Source organism: Argiope bruennichi, chromosome 1, assembly GCF_947563725.1.
Source record: "Argiope bruennichi chromosome 1, qqArgBrue1.1, whole genome shotgun sequence".
Classification (NCBI taxonomy): Eukaryota; Metazoa; Arthropoda; class Arachnida; order Araneae; family Araneidae; genus Argiope; species Argiope bruennichi.
In genome coordinates, this window is record NC_079151.1 from 84,738,792 (window position 1) to 84,762,506 (window position 23,715).

Genomic DNA, 23,715 nt, shown 5'->3' on the forward strand with positions numbered 1-23,715 from the left:
CGTGCCAGAATTGCGGAAGTGACATCAGACACCATTTGTAGGGATCATATCAAAACAGCATTCATTAATTTCCGATATTTTTCTAGACAACTTCAGCAATCATTATGAATAAAAATAAAGATAAATAATTATCAAAGCATTAACTAGCATTTATTTTTAACCCATTCACTGACAACATTTTTCAGAGTTTTGACATTTTACATTGTTGTTATTATCTACAACCAGGTGGCGGAGCGCTCATATTGCCACCCATAATATTATGAACTTCTTGAAACTACATTTATTTTAATGGTCTATGAATTTGTGTATGGTTTCTGAATACGGTTCACGTGTTTGTGTATATTTGTAATGCGTGATTCTTACCTGAAAAAGTGGAGTGTTATTTGCAGTATTTAATGGTGATATAAAAAAAAAGATTAAAACCTAGTCAATTATAGTACATCTTTACTAAATAATGGATTTTGAAGTGTAGAGACGCATTTGCAAATGCATATCGTGCAATGTATACATATTTGAAATTACTGTGTTAATGTGCATATGAAAAGTACAAGCTTCTGAAGCATATTATTTTTTTCATTTATTCGTAAGCATTAATTGCTTACCGTCTATTATGCTATTCGGGGACAAATTTTATTCTTGAAGGTACTTAAGCGGAGTCAGTTGAATTGTAAGGAATGTAAGTGTTCGAAAACTTTCATTTACTTGCAGTTTGGTATATGTATATTATTTTAAACATTGAAATATGGACGCTTTTATTTTTCTGTTTTGTTATTGTATTTAGATGTTAATATAATCAATTTTTTATAAGCCTGTTAATCTTCATATAAGTGACTAACAACGTTGACATGCGATAATTTTATCTTAAAAGCACAGATGAAATCTGCTGTCCAAGCAAAAGATCTGTATTTGCTATAAATGACTCTTTAATTAATTAGTACGGGTCACAAACACTTAAAGTTGTGATGGATATTTCATTATCAATATAATATTAACTGAGAAAATATGTTAAACAAGATTGAAAGTACTTGTTCTTTCAAATATATTTCTAAATTTAACTTTTTATAAAAGGAGTAACAGTATTTGATATATCTCAAAATCACTGCACCATTTCTCAACTTGTACTGATATTGCTTTATACTGCATTACATAAATAGTTGTTTTATTATAAAGAGATTATGAATAACTCAATTTGAAATTCTAATATATTATTAATTATATATATATATTATTAACTATATAGTCTAATATAGTTAATAATATAATTAATTCTGTTAGTCATTAAACTTATTTATTATTAAATCAGTATGATATTAAAAATTGCATGTTTATTTTCCAGATTATTTTAAATGTTTTTCTTTTATATTTTCTAAATCTTTTCATCATTTATAAAAGTTTCATTAATTAGCTTGCAGAGATTAACTCTCACTTATTAGTTGCTTTAAATAAAATTTATTTTAAAAATGTAAATTTTCTTTGACATATAATACTTAGTGTATATATATATATATATATGTAGCTATATCAAATAATTTAATCCTAGTTAAAACATTCATATTAATCTTACAATTATTTTATATGCTAATTATTAATGATTCAAATAAATGAGATGGCACAAAGTCTTGATTTTTTAACGTTGTAGAAAAATTCATATTGAAAATTGAGTTGATGAAATGTAATAATACAACAATTAAAGTTCCATGATTAGAACATTTCATTGTGATTGTTCATTATTTTCTGTAAACAAAAGACATAAATTTGTAGAAATTTATTCTGCTATATCTGCATCTTAACATCTAAGATAAATTAGAGAAAAAGATGAACTGATTTTAACTTACAAGAAATGGGGAAAATATTTCCATTAGTTTCATGTAATTGGTAGATATGTCTCTTTCAGCTGCTTGTAAAATTGTTTATCATCAGAATTAGCAGTCAATTTTTTCAAGGCATCTTCTTCATCATCATCATCCTTTTGCTTATATTATCTGAGGTGACTAAATGGAACATCAGTAGAACTGTTAGGCGTGCAGTTAGAATAGAAATTAATCAAAAAGGGAAGGGAATAATTTACTGCTTGTAAGGAAACAGTTTATTACATATTTCATGATAAAAATTATTTCACTGTACAAGTTTTGTGGGAATTGTTTTGAAATGTAAGTGTTATTTTGTGGACATGTCTGCTTCTCCTTAATGTAGTATTTTTCTTGAACTGGCTGAGTGAAATATTAAGATGTGAAAATTATCTGATAATTTGAAAAAAAAAAACAATAAATTTTTTAAATATATTTTTCAAAATAAATATTAAAAGCTTATGAAAATTTTTATTTATTTCCTTCTCTCCTCAGGCATGCTTCTAAGGTAGATGATTATAATATGAATCAGGAAAGAACATCTCAAAGGGTAAGCTATCATGATTTTTTTTTCCCTTAAAACTTAATAATTATGTAATCTTTATTCTTATTTTCATTAAAATGTTTGATCTTTCTGAAACTGATCTATTACTTTTTTTGATTTTTAACAATAAAATATTGCATGTTTTCTGAAAACTTCCAAGTGTTTGTAAAATGTCTCGTGACATGTAATGGCAAAACCTAGTTAATGCTGAATTAAGAATTTTTTTTTTGGTGTGAATATATACTTGTAGAACTTGCCTATGAATATGTCCCAATGTACTGAGTACATCAGTGGAAATTGTAGCTTGTGAAATCTGTTTTTTTTTTTTTTTAATTTATTAGTTATAATTAAATTTTATAAATTGTGTGCATTATTTAAAGTTAAATCATATTCACAATGTTTTATATTTAAAAAAAATATTTTGAAATTACTATACATATTAACATTATATATATCTTAATGTAATGACTTCAAATGTTGGCCTTTTAATTAAAAATTCATTGTGAAATTTTGTAATGCAGACATCATGGTAGACAAAATTTACCTGGTAAAAATCATGAATGTCTACAATCATCTTTCCTTTACTTTTCTCCATTTCACTTTCTTGATCTGTGTGTCATCTGCATCTTTCATGTTTTTCTTCATCATTTGTTGTATATATTTGAGTATTGCATTGTCATCACAAAAAACAATAATAAGAACATAATTGTCTGCATCTTCTTAAGCCTGCACATTCTTTTTACTAAGTCAATACATATCTCAAAAGACTAAATTTTACATTTAAATATGAATCTTTTAAAAATACTGTTATTTTGATATTACTAGTTATTTTGATGTCAAATGTAACAATTAGACATTTATGTTTATTTTGGTTTTTTCTTGTTTTCAAGTAATAAAAATTTATTTATTTTCAGGGTTGGCAACCTGGTACTGAAGTTGTAGCCCGATATAGTTTCAAAGGCAGTTCAGAAGAAGATTTAGTTTTTCAGAAAGGAGATATAATGACCATAGTTACTCCAACTAAAGTAAGTTTTACTTTTTTTAAACTAAACTTTAATATTTTATTACTTTGCTATTAAACTTTAATATTTCATTACTTTGCTATTCATTTTCAAAAGTAAAGAATGAACAAATTTTACGAATTTACAAAAAAAAATGAAAAGATCGTGAAGTCAATTGCAATCATTGTGTTAAAGGTGCATTGTCAAGCTGTGGCAATTTGTATAGTATTCTTAATGTACTGGAATCCAAAAAAAATGTTATAATATTAAAAAAACACAGTTATTAGTTATTAAAAACATGGATGTGATTCTTTCGTTGATTCATGTTTTTTCGCTTCTTTTTTTATTTTCTTATCTTTTTCCGATTTCCTAACACGCAAAAAGAACACAATTTATCACAAACTCATCTTCCCACAAAATCTATATTTATGGGAAGTGATGCTAAAAAATTTTTTCTTCAGCTCCAAGATTAAAATGAAAAAATCCCCCCCCCCCAAAAAAAAATGTATTGCAACCGTATGTTGAATGCTCATGAACATTGCAGAAGAAAATGCCTTTAGATAATTTACTGTTGTTGTCTGTGTCTTCAATTGATTGTTTGTCAGAGACAAGCTCTTTGATGTTAATGAAAAGTCTTCGTTATCCAGTAACTATCATTCATGTTGCAGAAAGAGATGCTTATGACTTGGAGGTACATGTGTATCCTGCTGTCAGCAGAAGCAGTCAGTAGATAACTGATGGATAGAAGTTATAAATTCAAGACAATTTTTATTAGTATCAAGAACAACATATGTCTTGCTCATCTGTTTTCATGAATCTAAAATTGAGTCAAATTTTATTATAATGAACTCAGTCATCATTTCTGAAGCAAATAGATTAAGTGTAGAAACATTTGATGCCATTCTATACTTGAATACACCTTGTGAAGTATGAGCTTATGTCTCAAAAGAAATATGCAGTTTAGTTGTATAAAAAGGACTATCATAAAGATAAAGTAATCAGAAATTTCTGTCAAAACATGAATTCAGCAACAAAGAAATACAGAGCATAGGTTCTAGAAAAAAAATCAAGTCCAAGGTGAAAGCTGGTGTCAAAGGGAGCTTCAAAGAAAATAACTAGAAAAGCTGACAGAGAAATATTCATCTGAAAAAAATTAAGTCCCAGGTCGCAAATTTCTTCCATTTTTGAATCTTGCTCACAAAATGAAGCTTTATTGTGTACCAATGTGACTAATGTTCAAAAGAAAACTATAAAATGCCATTTGAATCATATCAATGAAAGAGCTGTAAAAAAATACAAAAGGCCAATAATGTGTCAGAGATATACCACAAAAGATTTATTGAGCATTAAAGAAATGTGTACTAGAATCTGCTAGTAAGATATATTTACAATAAAGTATTAGCTTTTCTCTCATGTTTGTTGCTCTATATACATTTAATTTGTTCTGGACAATATACTTCTTAAAGTGCTAAAAAGAGAAAACTAAATGCTATTAATTTCTTACTTTTATAAATATTTTGAAATGAATATAAAAGCCATTTGGGCTGCAGTTTAATAATTTTTTCTGTGCATTGATTATTTAATTCATACTTTTTACATGTTTTACCTTCACACATCATTTTTGTCTTACTTCTGTATTTTCTCTTTTTTAAAAATTTGGTCAGTCACATCCCTGTAAAAGACAATTTACGATCTATTCATCTTGGTGAATAGATGACAGAAATTTAGATTTAGAAATTGGAAACTTAAGTAATCGGACTTTATTAGAATTTAAAAAATTACTTATAGCAAGTATTATTTTTTGAATATTTGATTTGTATATAATATATGTGTTTTATGATTTGTATATTATATGTGTTTTAAAGGATCCAAATTGGTATAAAGCTCGGCATGTGGATTGTAGGGAAGGGCTTATTCCTGCAAACTATATACAAAAGCGATCAGAAGTTAAGTTGCATGCTATGCCGTAAGTTATCTCTCATTTAATGTTTGTTTTCATCCCATTTTGTAAATTTTTATTTATGATGTTTGGAACTTCTTTTGTTTATTTCAGTTTTTTTAGAATTTGTTTTAGGGAATTGTTATTTTTTTGTACATCTAGAATTTTTTTAAAATTTATTTCCTTATATGTCTACTTTTGCATTGTTTAACATTTTAAATTTATTTCAGCTAGATTTAATAATTTAAAAATATTGATACTAAAAGTTATTTTAGACCATTTGTTAAAGAAATTTCTAAAAGCAATGTTTTAGAAATGTTAAAGGCAATGTTTAGGCTCAACTATATGAACCAGTAACTAAAAATTTTTTATATGTCATTTTATACAATTATGTTTATTATTAATGTAAATTATTACAAATTATGTGAAGTAGGAAATCAGTAAGCCAAAAGAAATGAGTAGTTCAAATTAACTGAAATTATGTATCTAATAGACTATAATTTAATTTGAAAATATCAAGGCCATATTAAGTTATAATATATACTAGGTCATAAAAATTGGATTTTGAGTGTTTGTATTGTTCCTTCTTATTCTTTCATTATAGAGTCATCGGGAGATTAAAAACAAGAAAAAGTTATATTTACTAGATTCTTTAATAATTTATTCTCCCTAGTATTCAGTAATAAAAAATTTTATAACCATTATAGTTTGATACAGGAAATATTGCATATTGTCTTGATAGAACTTGAAATATTTTTAAATCCCAATCCATCTGGTGTGTGAAACTATCCAAGTCAATGAGGAATTAGTTGCTTTGTAGGAATTGGTGCATTTTTATTATAATGCACTAACATTATTATATTTTACTATATTTTGTATAAAAGTTTTGTTTTTAATACTTGCTTTACTATTAAATCTAACTGATAGAATTTTCATGTGAAGATCTTTTACAATAATATGAAGATACAAATTTGATTTATGCATCATTTTATTTTGAGCTATGTATCATCTTTTTTCTTTTTATATATTTAATTAAAGTATACTATTGTTTTGTGTGTGTGTGTGCTTTATTTTGAGAAGAAATTTTACTATTAAGACCAAATTCCAGTAGAATTTTGAAAAATAACTGTAGTAATCAATATTGAATTGCATCCAATTAGTGAAATAATATTATAAATGATTTTTCTTTACTTTTTCTACCTTTTTATTTATTAAAAATCTCCAAACAAAATGTCTCTTAATAAAAAAATTACTCAAATATTTCTTTAAAGTGCTTTTCTTTATCTTTTTATTTTTTGAAGCATAATTAATAATCTGTTATTTATATATCTACAGCTGGTTTCATGGTAAAATTACTCGAGATGAGGCTGAACAACTTCTACAACCGAGGGAAGATGGTCTTTTTCTAGTGCGAGAAAGTACCAACTTCCCTGGTGATTATACTCTATGTGTCTGTTACAAAAATAAGGTGGAACATTATAGAGTCATCTATAAAGAGAATAAGCTAACAATAGATGAAGAAGAGTATTTTGAAAATTTGTCAAGATTGGTTGAGGTATATATGTTTTTTTTTTTTTTTTAATTATTTCAAAATTTATTTTTAAATTATCATGAAATTCAATTTTTATCAGATTATGCATTCAAATAACATCAGATTTTACTTATCTTTTTAAAGTTACAAAAACTAAGATGTAATTTTATAAATAGAGATTTTTGTCACATTTTGTTATTTCAAGACAGCATTTATAAATTGGTAATTTTTCTTTTCTACAGAATTTGTTCTATCTATTCTAATATATTATGTATTAGGATCTTTATATTATAGTCAACCACTATTTTAAATTATTTGTTGTGAATTGTGATCAATTTGATATTCTAATCAAACCTTTAATTCAGCTTTTTAATTTCTTATAAACACTATGTAAAGCTACTACGTCCAATTTTTTTTACTCTAAGTCTTGCTTCTTCAACAATTAATTCATTTAATACATTGATATCAACTTAAAATGGTCATGAAACCATTTAAAAATTATTGGCTCAATACTTTATTAATCTGCATGTAGATAGCTTATTAACTGAAATGCTTGATACCAATCTGCTATTTGTCAGCATCCTTTAAGTTGATTATGATTTTTTTCTACCTTCCTGTATACAGTTTGATGCCATCATGTTCTGGTATCTTGCAAAATAAAATCGTGTTTGATCAGAGAGTTATTCTTGCATATTAATCCAGTGGAGAATATTTCTGCAAGATTTTTTATGCATCTGCCTTGGAAAACCAAATTCTTCATTTATTTAAATACTTAAATAGACGATTGCATAGGCTTTCTTCTTGTGGATTTGGAATTTATTGTACTTCTTTGAAAACAGTGTTTCATCTGCAGCAATTTCAGTACCATTTATAATTTGCCATAGATTCCTTTCCTTTAGAACAACCTCAGTGTCATCTAACTGGGATGCTTAAATGCCGGTATTGAGCTTATCAATTTAGATAAGATCAGTTGTTTTAAATGCTGGCTAAACTGAAATAAATTTTACTAGTCTCTGCTAATTAGGCTAAATTCATGGTATCCTTGGTTGAATTTCAGTAAATTCGGCTATTCTACACCCCATAAACTTAATATTCTAATCGTGAATTTAGTCTATAAAAATATCCGGCCAAAGAATACAGATAATAGCAAAGTTTGTTTTAAAACATGCAATACAACATAAACACTAACACCCATGAATATATATATATATATAATATAGACTTTCATGCTAATATGCATTTCATTATCTTTCTCTTGTGCATTTTTTGTATTAAAAATATCGTTGCTCCTTCAAGTATGTAGTGTCTTGAATCAGAATCTGACTTCTGATTTGAGTACGAAAATTTTGGATTTGGGTATTCTCAACATTTGGTATCTTGAAATTTTTTTTTTATAACTTTTTATATAAATTCCAATCTTGAAAGAGTAATCAAGAATCTGATGTCTTAGTTTCTTTTTTTTTTTTTTTTTTTCAATTATATGAAAGTGAACATTGTTTCCAAGAAAGGTTAAAGATTAATAATACTTATATGAAGAAAGAAAATATAATCGGTCCTAATTAAAAGTTGTGTGCTGAGCATAGTTGGTGTGAAAATTCTTGTGGGAAGGAGCTTTTCTCTTGCCCTAAAAATGATTTTGATATTCCTGGTCTAAAAATTAACGCAATTGTATAAAATGATTATTTTTGTCTGAAGCATTTTGTCTTTTTAGAAAAATTTATCCTTGTTGATAAACTATTAAGCATTCTGTTTATAGTATACCAAATAAAAAAAAAATTAATTTTGAAATAGATTCTCATAATTTTTTATTTTGTTTGATATTTACTAATACAAAATGACTTCTGCATTTGTGTGTGAAATCATATGTCACATTTTAATAATGCCTTATTTCATTTTTTTTAATTGATATTAAGACTATTATTTTTCTGCAGCATTATCAAAAGGATGCTGATGGTCTCTGTACAAGACTAAAGCTTTCTGTTCCTAAGAAAGGAGGGCCAGAGTTTTCTGTGGATTCACAGGAATTTGAAAAGGCTGGATGGACAATAAAATTAGATGACTTAAAACTAGGAGAAGTTTTAGGAAAGGGGGAATTTGGTGGTATATTCTTTATTTCAAAATAAGTTGATTTCATACATCAGTTGTGTAAAAGATTTAAACTTAATTTTTGTTTATAATTGTAGTAATTTATAGGTATACAACTTTGCTTCCATCATTTTTTAAGTAGGTTGTGCAGCGGAAGTGCTGGTTGAAATAGGTATTTCAAAAATGTCATATAGTAAGCTTGGACATCTGGTAACATAATGATAGCACTACATTAGTGAATTTATTTTGCATCAAAAAATTTATTCAGAATCGGAGAATTAGTTATTGAACAAAATTCTCATCATTTACAGGATTCTCTGCTTCCATTTGGAGAAACCTGTGGCTGAGGTAAATTAAAGGATTTTGATTACATGTTGTGAGTCTGCTCTTAGATGGAGAACTTTTTGTATTTTCAACTCTTCAAGAGTGGCGATTTTGACAGCAAGGACTGACATAGTGCTTAAAGAGAATTTTGGAAGATTCTAAATTGGAATGACATGATAATAAAGACTCATGCTAGATGGAAGGATAATTGGCAGAATTATTGGAAGTGACTCGACAAACTGGTTCAAAACGCTTCAGAGTCACTGAAAGGATTCAGAAACAGGGGAATTGTTTTCTGTACAAGTTGAAGCTGAAAGATGTTGAATAACATTTCTGTGTGTGTAAGCATCTGCTTAAAAGACAGAATTTGAAGGAGTTTCTACACTGTATCTTGATGGTGATGAAAGATGGGTCCACTATGATCTTCCTATGTGCAGAAGATCAGAGGAGAATGCCGAGACGTGTCGGCGTCTAGGCCATATTTTTACAGTGCCCAATTAATGCTCTACATTTGGTAGGAGAAGTTAGGTGTAATAAATTTTTTACTCTTAAAATTGAGTGAAACCATTATAGGGGATTTGTCTTGGACACGATTGATTTGTTTGAGCTGAGCGTTGAAGACCAAGAAAGACAGAACGAAATTATACACCAGTTTGACAATGTTCGACTTGTCTCAAGATTGATGAAGATATTCTTGGTTAATGCTAAAATGGAAGATCTTGCCCCATGTGTCATCCTCTCCTAGTGTTACTCCTTCTGATTACCTTTGTTTCGATCCATTGCACATGGCCTGGGTGATCAGTATTTCCATTCTTATGAAGTCCAATAAATGGATCGATTCGTGGATCGCTTCAAATGATATATTGTTTTTCAAGTTGGTATCCATAGTTGCAATAAGTTGTAGTAGCTAGTGACAGGCATTACTTTGAATCATTAATAGATAATCACTTTTTAAGAATAAGGCTTCAAATTTTGAAGAAGAAAAAAGATGGTGGAGGCAAATTCGTACACCTAATATTTTTATGAGTTTTTAAAGAATGTAATTGTGAAGATCATTTTTATTTCAACTCCCATTTCCAAAACAATTGTTTGAATAATAATAGTATAATATATCAGATTTATATCTCATTCTTTAGATGTTGTTCTTGGCTGCTTTCGAGGTCAAAAAGTGGCTGTGAAAGTTTTGAAAGATAATAGTAAAGCTGCCCAAACTTTCCTAGCCGAAGCATCTGTCATGACGTAAGTATTTCTGTTTTAATGCATTTTCTAGATTATTAGTTTATTGTTTAAAAGAAATAAATGAAAAAAATGTCATTAAGTTATGTTTCCTCTTTTTGTAATTCTAAAATACCGATTTCTTGTAAATCATGTGTGAATATATTTTTGCATGAGTGAAATCAATGAAACAAAATTTTAAAACTATAAGTTATTTGTAATATTTTATTTAAGAAATAAATTAAAAGAACTAAAGCAGTTCAAGTGCTTTCCATTTTTTTAAACTTTTATGAAGACAATAAAATTATTTATATAATTATAAATATTAATTCGTCTTGTAAAAATGTTTACATATATTATATTTTCTGATGTAAGTTTTGCTTTGGAATTATTATATGTTACTTGGAATAATTTAATTTCTAAAGTTGTAAATATGTAAACATGAATTTATTATTAATTGTAAATGTGTAAAGATATTGCATAATCAGAGATGTATTTTTATATCTGATCATGCATAGGGTTTGACGGTTTTCCATACTCGGTTTTTTAAAGTAAATTTGTCACATTTGAAGACCAGTTTTCAAATTAAGAAAACCGTTTTTCCTGAATGCCTGAAATATTCCTCTTCAAAAAAACAAATATTTTGAATTTTATTATAATAATTCATGTATATTATGATAATAGTATATTATTATAATATATGTGATTATTATAATAATTATTATAATAATAGTATAATTATTCATTGAAAATATCTTTACTAATTGAACCTGTTTAAATACAGATGTATAAAGAAACAAGATCAAACTGTCAATTAAATTTGTTTGATTTTTTTTTCATCTTTTTAAAAAAGTTTATCATAGTTTCCCAAGAATCTCTAAAATAATTATGAAGTTTATTTTTAAAAAATACTTTTTAAAAATATCCTAAGAAGTTTCTGTGTAAATTGATGAATAAAGAAAGAAAATTTTAATATGAAAATTAAGGGGGAAGTTTGTAACTCAATAAAAAATCAAGCAAAAATTGAATCATTGTCATTAGTCAATTCATCTGCTTATTTAGTATTTCTGTAATGTTGGTTTTTAAATTTATTACCAAAAAAATTTCTAAAATTTAATGTTTTTTTTGTTTTTTTTTTTCCCCATAGTTCCTTGTCCCATAGAAATTTGGTTCAGCTTCTTGGTGTGGTATTTAACTGGCCTTCCATTTATATTGTCACTGAATATATGTCAAAAGGGTCTTTAGTAGATTACTTACGATCAAGGGGACGATTGCATGTTACAAAGAAAGACCAGATAAACTTTGCAGCGTAAGTTCAATTTTTTTTCCCCCTTTTCTGTCTTCAAAAAAATTCAAAATATTGGTTGATGACTCCTACATTGCCATATATTCAATTTGTTATGCAAAATATATTCTTTCCAATCAAAGCTCACAGCACTTTCATTTTTATAATGTCATTTTTGTAAACTAAAAAAAAGTTTAAAAAAAACTTGCTTGTAAAAAAGATCTTAACATTTAAGGTTCAAGTAATTTTTAAAATTCCATACATTCATAAATTAGTGATTAATAAAAATACAAAATAACTGTAAAATGTTTGGATTTAGCTTTCACTGTTATTACTTTTTATTAAAGTTTTATATATATGTATATATTTATAAAACTTTATTATTATATAAATTATTTTAATTATTCATAATACTTTATAACTATTCTACAGTTCTATGTGTTGTTTATATTTAGAAATTTAATGTTACATGTAAATAATCATTTCTTAACTTTTATTCTTTAGTAGATTAAAGCACCAGTGAAATTTAAACAGTTTCTTTTAACTTGTAAGAAAATTAATTCCTTGATTACATTAAAAATGTTTGGGTGAAATTTATAATATAAAATATTTACTTTAACTGAAATTGTATTGTATTCCTTTGACAATTTAAATTAAGAAGCATTTTAATATTTTAAAAAATTGTGTATATAATTACTTCTGCTCAATTATTAAAGATTAATTAACATTAAAAAAAAATTTTTTTTAGAGATGCTTGTGCTGGCATGGAATATTTGGAGTCCCGCCAGGTAGTTCATAGAGATTTGGCAGCTCGAAATGTTTTAATATCAGATGAAAATGTAGCTAAGGTATGAAACTATTTTTGTTTAGAAAAGGTTCATTGTCAAATTCTTTTTTTTTTAAATAATTATATATATGATACCTTTTTCTCTAATGTTTATTTCACTCTCAATTATAATTTATTTTATAGCTGCATTAAAAAGGAAAATTTTTATTTCCTCATTAATTATTAGTGTACCCTATATTAATGCTGTTATATTCATATAAATATTATTTATAGATATAGTCCGTTTATAAAATAAGTTAGGAGTGAACATGATTCTTCTTTACCTCAATTGTTTTTTTAACATTAATAATTTTCTTTGTCATTGTATATATTTCTGCTCAAATAATATGCATTGTTAAATATCCAAATGTCTTTTTTAATATCTGTTGCACTTTTTGTCTTCAAAGGAAATATTTTATGAAAGCAGCATTCCTTCATTTCCCTTCTTAGAAAAAAATGAATGAAAGTCAAAGTTTATATGTTTTGCTATACATTGAAATTTGAAAAATTGTTTTTCTGCTAATATTTTCAATCTGAATTTTAAATCATTTCACTTGTTTAATATTGAATTGCAGGACTACGGTTGATGTTAGTTTTAAGATTATTGGATAGTTCTCAAAAATTTGAAATAATGTTACTTTGATTTTGATGATAGATTTTTACAAATCTATCACCCCCCCCCCTAAAAAAACGTATTCTGTTTTATAAGATTAAGCATGAAAGCTTTCTCCCATGTAAAGAAATTAAGTTAAAAGCATAAGTATCCAATATTGGGAGGTTCTTTGTAGCTTTGTATGAACTATATTTTTTTTAACTTAAAAAAAAAGTCTAGACTTATATTAGATCTGAGTTAATTTTTGTTTAGGTATGTGATTTTGGTCTAGCTCGAGAAAAGTCATTCAATTTGGAAGGAGGGAAATTTCCTATCAAGTGGACTGCACCAGAAGCCCTGAGGCATAGTGTAAGATATTTCAATTCTCTTGGAAATTTTTAGTGAATTTTTGATGCTTGTTATTTTAGTGTTAACATTTATGACAAAAATTCAATATTAGCTATTAAACATGCTAAATTTTAAGTCACTAATCTATCCTGGGATTCCCGAAAAATTTTGCTTATGTCAATTTGAAGCCACTTTAAATTAAGATCTTCAATCAAAAATTTTAAAGAAAATAATGTTATGGAAGTTTTTTTATATATATATTCTGCTCTGCTCTGTCCTGCCTCAATGTAAAAAAAAAAAAAGTATTACAGTTTTGATTGTACTAAAAAATATAAACATACTTTAAATGACAAATGTGATATTCTTTAAAATTCCTTCTGTTCACTAAAGTTCTGCATTAAAAAGTAGCTTATAACAATTTTCATATATACATTTATGAATCAATCATGATTTTATGGATTTCGGGTTATTGAAAACTGTATCAAAAATGGGTTTTCTTTGTAAAATGGAATCAACTGTATAATAGGCATACAACTCAATAATTAATTTTAAAAGCATGTAGCTTTGTAATTTTTTAAAACTGTGTTAGTATTGAAATGCTAAACAATATAAAGTACTACTACAGTGTTTTTTATAAGGTATCATAGGGATGCCTGAAAACAAACATACACACAGTCAATTTATTATCACAAATTAAAAAAAGAAAGGAAAGTTGTTTTATGTTCATTTACTCATTATAATTCATTTATTCATTATTAAATTTTTGAAATATTTATATATCATGAAAGATACCAAGACCAATATCATTATTCCAAGTATTTTGCTTTGAAAAGTTAGCCTTTCGAAGCCTCCTGTGTATTAAATTGCTCACAGATATAAAAATATAATAAATCCATTATGTTTATATACATGCAGTTTCAATCTCCTGTATCTTAAAAAAAACCTGTGCCAGATATATGGTTTCGAATTTGTTTATTGTTTCTTAATTTTTTCAGTTTTAATTTTATTGTGCTGTATTTTTAATCTCACGTTTATTATGGAATAATATAAATACCATGCTATACTGCTATATTATTTTTAAATATATATTTAATATTAGCTCCTATATTCAGACATAATACATTTCTGCCGTCTTCAATGTTTTTGAAATTGAATTTTATCATTCTTAAGATCAATTAATTTTCTTTTGTGTAGTAATTTTACCTGTGTCATGCCTACATATTTAATAAACTTCATATTTAAATTTCAGAAATTTTCTAACAAATCTGATATGTGGAGTTTTGGAATTTTGTTATGGGAAATATATTCATTTGGCAGAGTGCCTTATCCAAGGATTGTAAGTATATGCTGTGGTTCTTTTAGTTTTACAAAAAATTTTAAAATATGTTTATTATTTATTTAATTTCTGGTTTGCTTCATAGTTATAGAACATCTTTATTTGTGATTTGCTTTCTGCAATATTTTTAATTTGGCCGAAAAACATACTTTAATATCTTTTTGAATATTTTTCTTGTAAAATTGCAGCAATTAATTTTTCATGCTTTTCACTGCCTTCCTATATATTAAATATTTTTGTTGAAGGAAATTATAGATGTTAATCTGCATTCTGATAATTTTAAAAAATAGCAAAAATCAAAAGGCTTCTAATATAATTTAAGAGGAATTAAGAAAGGTATTTGTGTGTTAAGTAATTTTTGAATTACACTTATTAATGTTAAGCTATTGTAATTTTTCCTCTTTTAGTTTATTGCTTGTTTCCAGAAAGCATAGCTGACATCTTTAGAATATCAACTTAGCAATTGCTAATTTTTCCATTGCAAATTAGTAGTGTTTTAAATATAAATAATTATGCTATTAATTTGGCCTTGTACTTTTGTGGTTTGCTATTAATATACAACTTTACAGCCATAATTCCAGAATTATCAGTGGACTTAATTATCTAAAATTTGATCTAAAATATCAAGGAATATCTTATGGGAAGATTATATATCTTATAGGAAGACTACCTATTTCAGTAGTTCTCATGACACGACCTTGGAAGAATTTCTGTAGATATTCATCAATTTTGAACTCTAGAACCCAAAACCATCATCAATACAAAAGTGTGTGTGTTTTTTAAGTTTCTAAATATAAACATATAGAACTGTAGAATAGTAATAAAATATTATTAATAATTAAAATAAGTTATATAATAATAGACTTTTATAAAACTTTAATAAAAAGTAATAACAGTGAAATCTAAAGTTTTTAACAGTCATTTTGTATTTTTATTAATCACTAATTTTTGAATGTATTTGATTTTAAAAATTACTTAAACATTAAATGTTAAGAAAGGTCTTATTTACAAACAAGTTTTTTTTTTTTAACTTGTGTGTGCGTGCATCTGTAATGCTTTGCCCATGTTATTTTATTAACAAGATTACCAGAGTAATTTTGTTTGGATTTGAACCAGCTCAGAATATGTTGTAAGAAATGTAAAATTCTTAGATGAGTTTGTAGATGGGATATCAAACTCGAACTGCATGAAAATGTTGGGAGTTAGAAAACTTCATTTTGGCATAACTTCTTTAATATTGAAAATAGAAAAGTAAATCAAATTAGCACCTCATTAAGTTGAACAACTTTTGCATTTAAGGGTGTGTTTTTTTTATAGCTGCCATTGTTTTGATGTTAGGAGCTAATAAATGATTTTCATGTTCTAATTTTGACTATTTCTAATATCAAAAATTTATGTTGCCAATTCTGAAAAAAAAATGAGATAAAACTTAAACCTTTATTTCACTTTTGTACTTTGAAGTTGTTTAAATGCATGTGGACAAAAGATTAGAAAATTGAATAAAACTAATTAAATAAAAAGAAAGAAAAATTTAATAGCAACATTTTATGAAAATGGTCAGCTTAAAAATTTCCATAAATTCTGTTTTTTTAATGAATTTCCTCATTTTGCACAGTGGTGATTCGGAATTATTTGAAATATTGGTGAAAATAAAATCTCATTATTTGTTAATTAGCTTTTGTTAATTTGATGGTCTTTTGGATGGATATCTTCCATGTCGCTGACAGTATACTATATTAAGAGAATTGCCCAATTAAAATATTATAATAATAAAAGACAACTGTTATGATTTTAACCTAAATATGGGCACTTTTATTAACCAACTAATAGTGATTAATTACCAAAAAAAGATATGCAAGGATATCATATTAGTCTATTGTCATAGTCAATAGAATAGACTAAGTTCGCCAATGACATTCATTTAATGCGCAAATGCCGAAGAATACACACATACATATATATATATATATATAAACCTGAGGATAAATTTTTTTAACTCCAATTAATAGTTATAACTGAAGTATTTAAATGCGCAAGAGATAAGGTCTTGGTTTCAATATTAATTCAGAAGAGCAGAGGATTTTTTTCCTACCAATATAAATGAAAAATAAAATGATGAATTCATAACTTTATATCATAAAGTATGAAAAAATATAGTTTATATTATTGAAAATCTTTGAATTTTTAGCTAGTGCCAAAAATCTATACAAGTCGGCAAGAAATGACACTTTCTGGAATTTAAACATATTTGAAGAGGTTAACCATAATTTACAATATTCTTTTAATTAAATGCAAACAATATGAGTGAGCATATGAATGAAATATGGTGTATGGTTTTTGCACAAAATTGGAAAATTTCAGTCAAATTTATTTAGATGAAGATTGCCTGTCCAGCTGTTTGGATGTATGTTAATACAATTACTACAAAATGTAGAGAGCTAGATAAATAAATTTCAGTTCACAGATTTAACATCTATAGTGTTGACACATATCCAATTTTGAACCAAATCCAATAAAAGATGGTAAGTTGGTCTGTATTTTCAGATGCATATAAATGCCATAATTCAAAAACTCAGACTTAAATATATCAAATTTCATGTATGATTTTGAAACTACAATTTTAATTCTATTTTTAATTTTGGTGTTAATTGGGGTTGGGGGAAAATTCATATAAAGCACAAATTCAATTTTCTTATACTATTCACCACATATCATCAATCGTCCAAAAAATTCCCTTGATTTTGCAACTACAATTTTAATTCTATTTTCAATTTTGGTGTTAATTGGGGTTGGGGAAAAATTTATATAAAGCACAAATTCAATTTTCATATTCTATTCACCACATATCATCAATCGTCAAAAAAAAAACAAAAAAAACTTCTCAAGGATTACATGATAGGTTCAGTAAAAATGATAAATTCATGCCAAAGATCTGTATTTTGTAACTACTTTGCATGACAACGGGGAATACCTTGCAAAGTAATCATGACCTTATCCATGATTACTTTAGTCCACAATTTTATGAAGGACAGAGGGGGGGGAGATTAATTGATTAATGTGAGAATGTTCTTGCTGATTTTTGCTCAAGTGTCGAAAAGAGTATGAAAACAGTAACATAGATGGAAAGGACTAAATCTGCCTTCTAACTTGCAGAAATGAATTTTTTTAATTAGATTTTACAATGATTTCAATTAATTTAAAAATATCTATGTAAAATATTTTGAAAAATTTTGTTTTACAGTAATTTATTAGTTGATTTTCTCTTAGCCTTTGGCTGATGTTGTGAAACATGTTGAGAAAGGCTATCGGATGGAAGCTCCTGAGGGCTGTCCTTCAGACATTTATGATATTATGAAACAAGCGTGGGATTTGGAACCAGATAACAGGCCTACATTTGCTGATGTCTTAAAGAGACTTGAACAGATAAGGGCAATTACAGATTGACATAATAGGTATATCAAACAATTTTTGTGTGCAATTATAGCTGAGTTTAGTTATAGAAATTGATATATTTCTCTTAAATGATTGATATATTTATGTTTGAGTGCTTATTTTTAAATATATTTATATTTCATATGAAATTACAATGGGTAATAGTAATACTTGTAGACTTTAATTGTTTAGCTATAAGAATAAAACTGATCTTTCATAATTTTCCTTGTTTGTTATGGTATTGTATCTTTTCTCACAAACTTATAAATATACCTTGAAGTTTATGTTACAAATTATTTTCCAAAAATGGTAATTGCTTAGTGTAACCAGTGGGAAGAATATTTATATGTGAATTGCAGTTCTCTGTGTATAATATGACCAACTAGTCATTTCAATGAAGTGGCTTGCTTGAATTTTGCATAATTAATATGTATATAGCAACTATTTCTGCTGTATTTTATATTTACATTTCTATTGATTTACCATTGGATTACTCTACTCATAGTAATTATCAAATAATGTAGTCATGCAGTAAAATTTGCATTCTTGAACCAATAAAATTCTGATACAAAGCACTTTTAAATGAATATAAAAAAAGATAATTTTAAATCTTATTGAAATATTGCTAGAAAATAGTGAGTATTTTATTGGATAATTTAGGTTATTCCATTGCTAATTAGTTAAAACTTATACTGAAGTGTTTTTTTTTATTATACCTTTGTTATTAATCTTTATTTTTACTAATTATAGAGGTGGGTTGTATATGTGTGAATTGCATTGTAAACACAGACAGTTTGACTCAGTTACTAAATTTGGTTGATACATTTTAAAGGTTGTGGCTACATACTTTAAAGATTTATTTTTAAATTTTTTTAATTTAAAATTGTTAAATTTTGACATTTTTCTGTGATAACTCGCAAAAATATTATCACATAATAATTTATTTTTTTTCATTTTAAAATTTAGAGAATTACCCTTTTTGCCTTATAAATTTGTCATATAATTTTTCTGTAAGTTTTGATAATTTTTAAATGATTTTTCTGGATTATATTTTATTGCTGCAGTGATTCAAACCACTTTCATTGTTTTATCTAACTGCACATATTTCTTACACTGTGAAAATCAATGGAAGATTGTTTGTCCTGTGTAATTTACATGAGGAATAATAAAGTGAAACTTTGTGATAAAAAAAGTAGAAGACAGATGAATTTGACGGCTACATTTTTAATAGCAGTATGCTGTCAGAGGACTTGGCTTTATCAGGGAGTTTATTTATGTATGAAGGGAATGAATAAAATTCTATTAAAATAGCACAGTTCTAATGTATATTTATGCATAAGAAATTAATTAGAAACTAAACACAGCTAATATTCCTAGTGAACCGGTTGGTCGCCAGAGGTTATTAGTGTCTTAATAAATATATACATTGTTTTCTATGGTATGTGCAGCATTAAATAAAAAATATATATATAATAGTTCAATTTGTAGTGATATAAATTTATAGAAGTGCTGCATTCTATTTTAATGTTTGCTGTGTACTTATATAATTTATATGTTTGATTATTTTGATTTCTGGCATATGCTTAATTATTTCATTTGGTTCCAAAAGCAATTTTTTTTTTCTCTCTTTCTAGATAATATCCTTTTCTATGAAGAATGTAATGTAGATTTGCAGTGCCTTCCAGTTTTGGTGAAATGTGTTTAGAATTTTTTTAAAAGGAGAGATAAAAAGTAAACTTATACTGCTGGTGCTTCCAACAGCAACTATTATCACAAGGCCTCATCTGCAACTTCACTGTGTGAGTGTATATCGTTGAAAGAATGAATAGAGAATATTTAACTTATGAAAGTTTATCCTACTTCATCCATTGTGCGGAAGTTTGCATCATTATACCGAGCCATATCATATATTTGGTCAAAATATTTTCATGCTTTTTTTTTTCTTCCATCGTTGATAAATTTGATATGCACGACTGGTGTTTTATACAACATGTTACAAACCGTGACTGAAATTTTTTTAAGAGCATTCTGTGAAATCATAAAGTTTTGTAGATTTAATATTTTTAAGGAAAAATTCTTTTTCCTTCTGAAAGTGAATGTTTTTAATTACCTTTTGAGAGAAAAATTTTAGCTCATGTCTTTGCAGATTAAAAATTTTTAAATCAATTTTTATATGGATATTTTTTGTAAATTTATATGTTTAAATATTTTTTCTTGAAAATTCTTAGAGAATGTTGATTTCATGTTATTTTAGTAAAATTCTTAACTATTAGAAGTATTTTTGTATTGAAGTTTTTTTTTTTTTTTTTTAATGTTTACTACTTAAAATTACATGGAAGTTTTATTTTTTTAAAAATGTAATATGTCTGCTATGAATTCAATTGAATTTAATAATTTTTATGTAATCAACCAATTATTTTTAAATTGATCAATTATCAAAATTAACTTTCAAATCTAAAATTTCTTTATCATTGTCTTGTTTTCTTTGTTAATGTTTCCTTTCTCTTTTTTTTTTCAGTTATTTATTTGTAAAATATTTGATAAGGAATTTTCTGCAGTTCTCAGTTGTGAAATTTGTTAATAAAATGTTTTTAAATATTTTGCTTTCACAGCATATATATTTATAATTTTTGTACTTAAAAACATATGTGTCTTTGAAAGTTTCTGTGAGCATTGTGCCTTATGTAATTGCTTTTCTCCCTCCTATGTAATAGAACAATCTATTTCTTTAATTATTTTATATAAAATAGTAGTTACTAGACTTCAGTAAAACGAAGAAGGAAGAAAAATTTCAAATGTTTAGTTTCCAGTTGATATCTTCAGAAACTGTCTTTATATAGTAGCATGTTTGGTTTTCTACATAAAATTTATTACTATCTCATAAAAAAATAAAATCTTTGATCTGTAATATATTAAAATTTGCTTAGATATGATTAACGATAGACTATGCCTATGTGAACAAATGTATTTCAATTAAAATAAGGCAATAGGGTAAATTTAAATATTTTCCATAATCAATTTTCATTATTAGGTCATTACTTTATACAATTGTAAGATTCAGAACTATGTATTCGTATTGATTCTATGCAGTGGAAGTCTGTATTTTGCTTATTCTATTAAAGGCCAAATTCATATTACTGTGTTTTTCATCTCAAGTGAATTCAAATAAATTTGTTTTTAATGTGTATTAAAATCATGTTTCTAAATTTTCCTGAGATAACTCATATATTTATAAGCTTTGTATTTGAGCTACTTTAAAAACAGAAACATTTTATTCACAAAAGGAAAAGTACAATGAACTTAAATTATTACATATAGCCAAATAGTTATACAATAATGTCATTATCAGGATTTAATAAGGCATTTGAAATGCCTTTTGTTATTCATCATTGTCTTAAAACTCTTCTCACTTACATCTTACAAATGACTAGGGCTTCTGCAGTCGTTCATTTATATACCTTCCAGAGAGATATATTAATCACTCTACACATCTGTAAAATACAGAAACATAAACTATATTTTATCTAGCCATCAGATTTCTGATCATTTATTAAAAAAAAAATTAATTGAATATTGATACAAATTATATCTTTCCCTAAATATGAATACTAGAAGATGGTCTTATTGAATCACAGCTGCTTTCTGGAATGGTTTTTATTTATTCTAACCTGAAATTCAAACAAAGAACAAATTAATAATTTGAAAGAAAAAAATTAAATTACAAATATTTATGTATATATATGTAAGCTTATTTTGTTTGAAGCAGAATGCAGGTTTGACAAGCAGTGAAGAGACTGTATTTTTAATTTCATTTTATTCTCTCCGAGGAGACAAGTATGATTTCTTTACTAGAAGGTGCAGTGCGGCACAAAAGCAGAAATAAGAAAGAGCGCAAAACAAATTATCACTAGTCTTATTAACGTGGGATTTCCGGCCTCGTGTCAATTGAAAACATGTGTTAACCTTGGACAAGGAACAAAAGAACACTTTAGAATGACCCCGACATGGGCCGAATTAGGGGGAAAATTTAGAAAATAAATTTGGTTTAAATTAGATATTAAAATATCATTATATATATATATATATAATTTGTAATTTAAAAGAAACTTTTTACTCTCCTGTTTTTACAATTTTTTTTTTTTTTTTTTTGACAAATATCTGCTTGAACACAGCTGAATATTAAGGGTTATAACTATATAAATAATAATTGCTGTTATTAAAGTTAAAAACTTGCATTGTTGAATCATCATAATAATGGGATTTGAAAATGCCATCTAATTTTTGTTTTATGTACCACATTTCTTACATTAAAAATTTAGTAATATCATACAGTCGTAGATCCCTTTTATGTATAGTTGTTAACAACAATGACAAAAAAATAGTCCACGTCTGTAACTTTGTTATTATTATTGCATCTCTGAAAAAAATTAGTGTTATTGGAAATTGCTTAAAGAGACGGGTTTGTTTAGATAGACAAAATGATTAGCCAATTTAATGAACTGGTATCTCGAAATTTTTTTATACTATGAATATCCACATTGTTCAATAACTCAATGCAATAGGCTTTTTTTTTTCTTTTAGTATGTTCATCAAATTTCATTTTAAAGTTTGCAATAATTCTTGAAATGTAAATTATGAATTCTAATTACTGTTTTGTTTACTGAATACACCAAACGCAGGGGACCGTATATTAAGTAAATCTCGATATGTTATTAGCAAAAAAAGAAAGAAAAAAAAAAAACTTTATCATTTTTATTCAGAAATTTCTCAAAAATGAACAACATGATTCACATTTATCCTTAATATGAGAATGATTTTTCAAATTATAAATATTTTATTGTTTTTATATAATTACTGGATGGTTCGCCAGGATTAATGCTTGCTAAAAATTCCAATTAAATATTTTATGTAACCTGGTCTCTAATACTTTCTTCAGCAAAATATTTTTAAGCTCCAATTCTTGATAATTGTAACACATACCACTATAGAATCTTTAAGACGTTCTGTCCATTGTGCTATATGTATCTATTTAATTTCTGTTAGTTCCCATAAGATTTTATCTTTAAATTAGTATGGACGGTATTGAACTTCAATTGAATCAAAAACATTTTTTGTTGTTGTTGTAGAAGCCAAACATGTTTTTGTTTTCTTTACTTAAATCCTTTTTTTTTAAGAGTGGTTTTCCAGTAAAATCTTAAGTACACTGCAGAATAATTCAGTATTTAGTTTTACTTTCAAAAGGATTTAAATGATGTAAATAAAAATATTTTGTTTTGTTCAATAAATATACTTCAAAAAATTATGGTTTAAATTTTATGCATTCCTTTAGTCCAAAGTTATATTCTGTGAAATAATATTGATACCCTAACTTCTAAATAAATAAATAAACGTTTCTATCTTCTACTATCAA

The 23,715-nt window shown here is 26.2% G+C and overlaps 1 protein-coding gene across 1 annotated transcript; it reads left to right on the plus strand.

Moving 5' to 3' along the window:
- The first annotated feature begins 261 nt into the window (after positions 1-261).
- On the plus strand, positions 262-20,498 carry LOC129957388 (tyrosine-protein kinase CSK-like). The gene is made up of 13 exons (XM_056069726.1): positions 262-676; positions 2,343-2,397; positions 3,306-3,416; positions 5,258-5,358; positions 6,667-6,886; positions 8,794-8,962; positions 10,408-10,510; positions 11,634-11,795; positions 12,520-12,619; positions 13,463-13,558; positions 14,787-14,873; positions 18,141-18,325; positions 19,940-20,498. Coding segments are annotated over exons 1-12 (1,383 nt in total). The 5' UTR covers positions 262-674; the 3' UTR covers positions 18,318-18,325; positions 19,940-20,498.
- Positions 20,499-23,715: the final 3,217 nt, after the last annotated feature.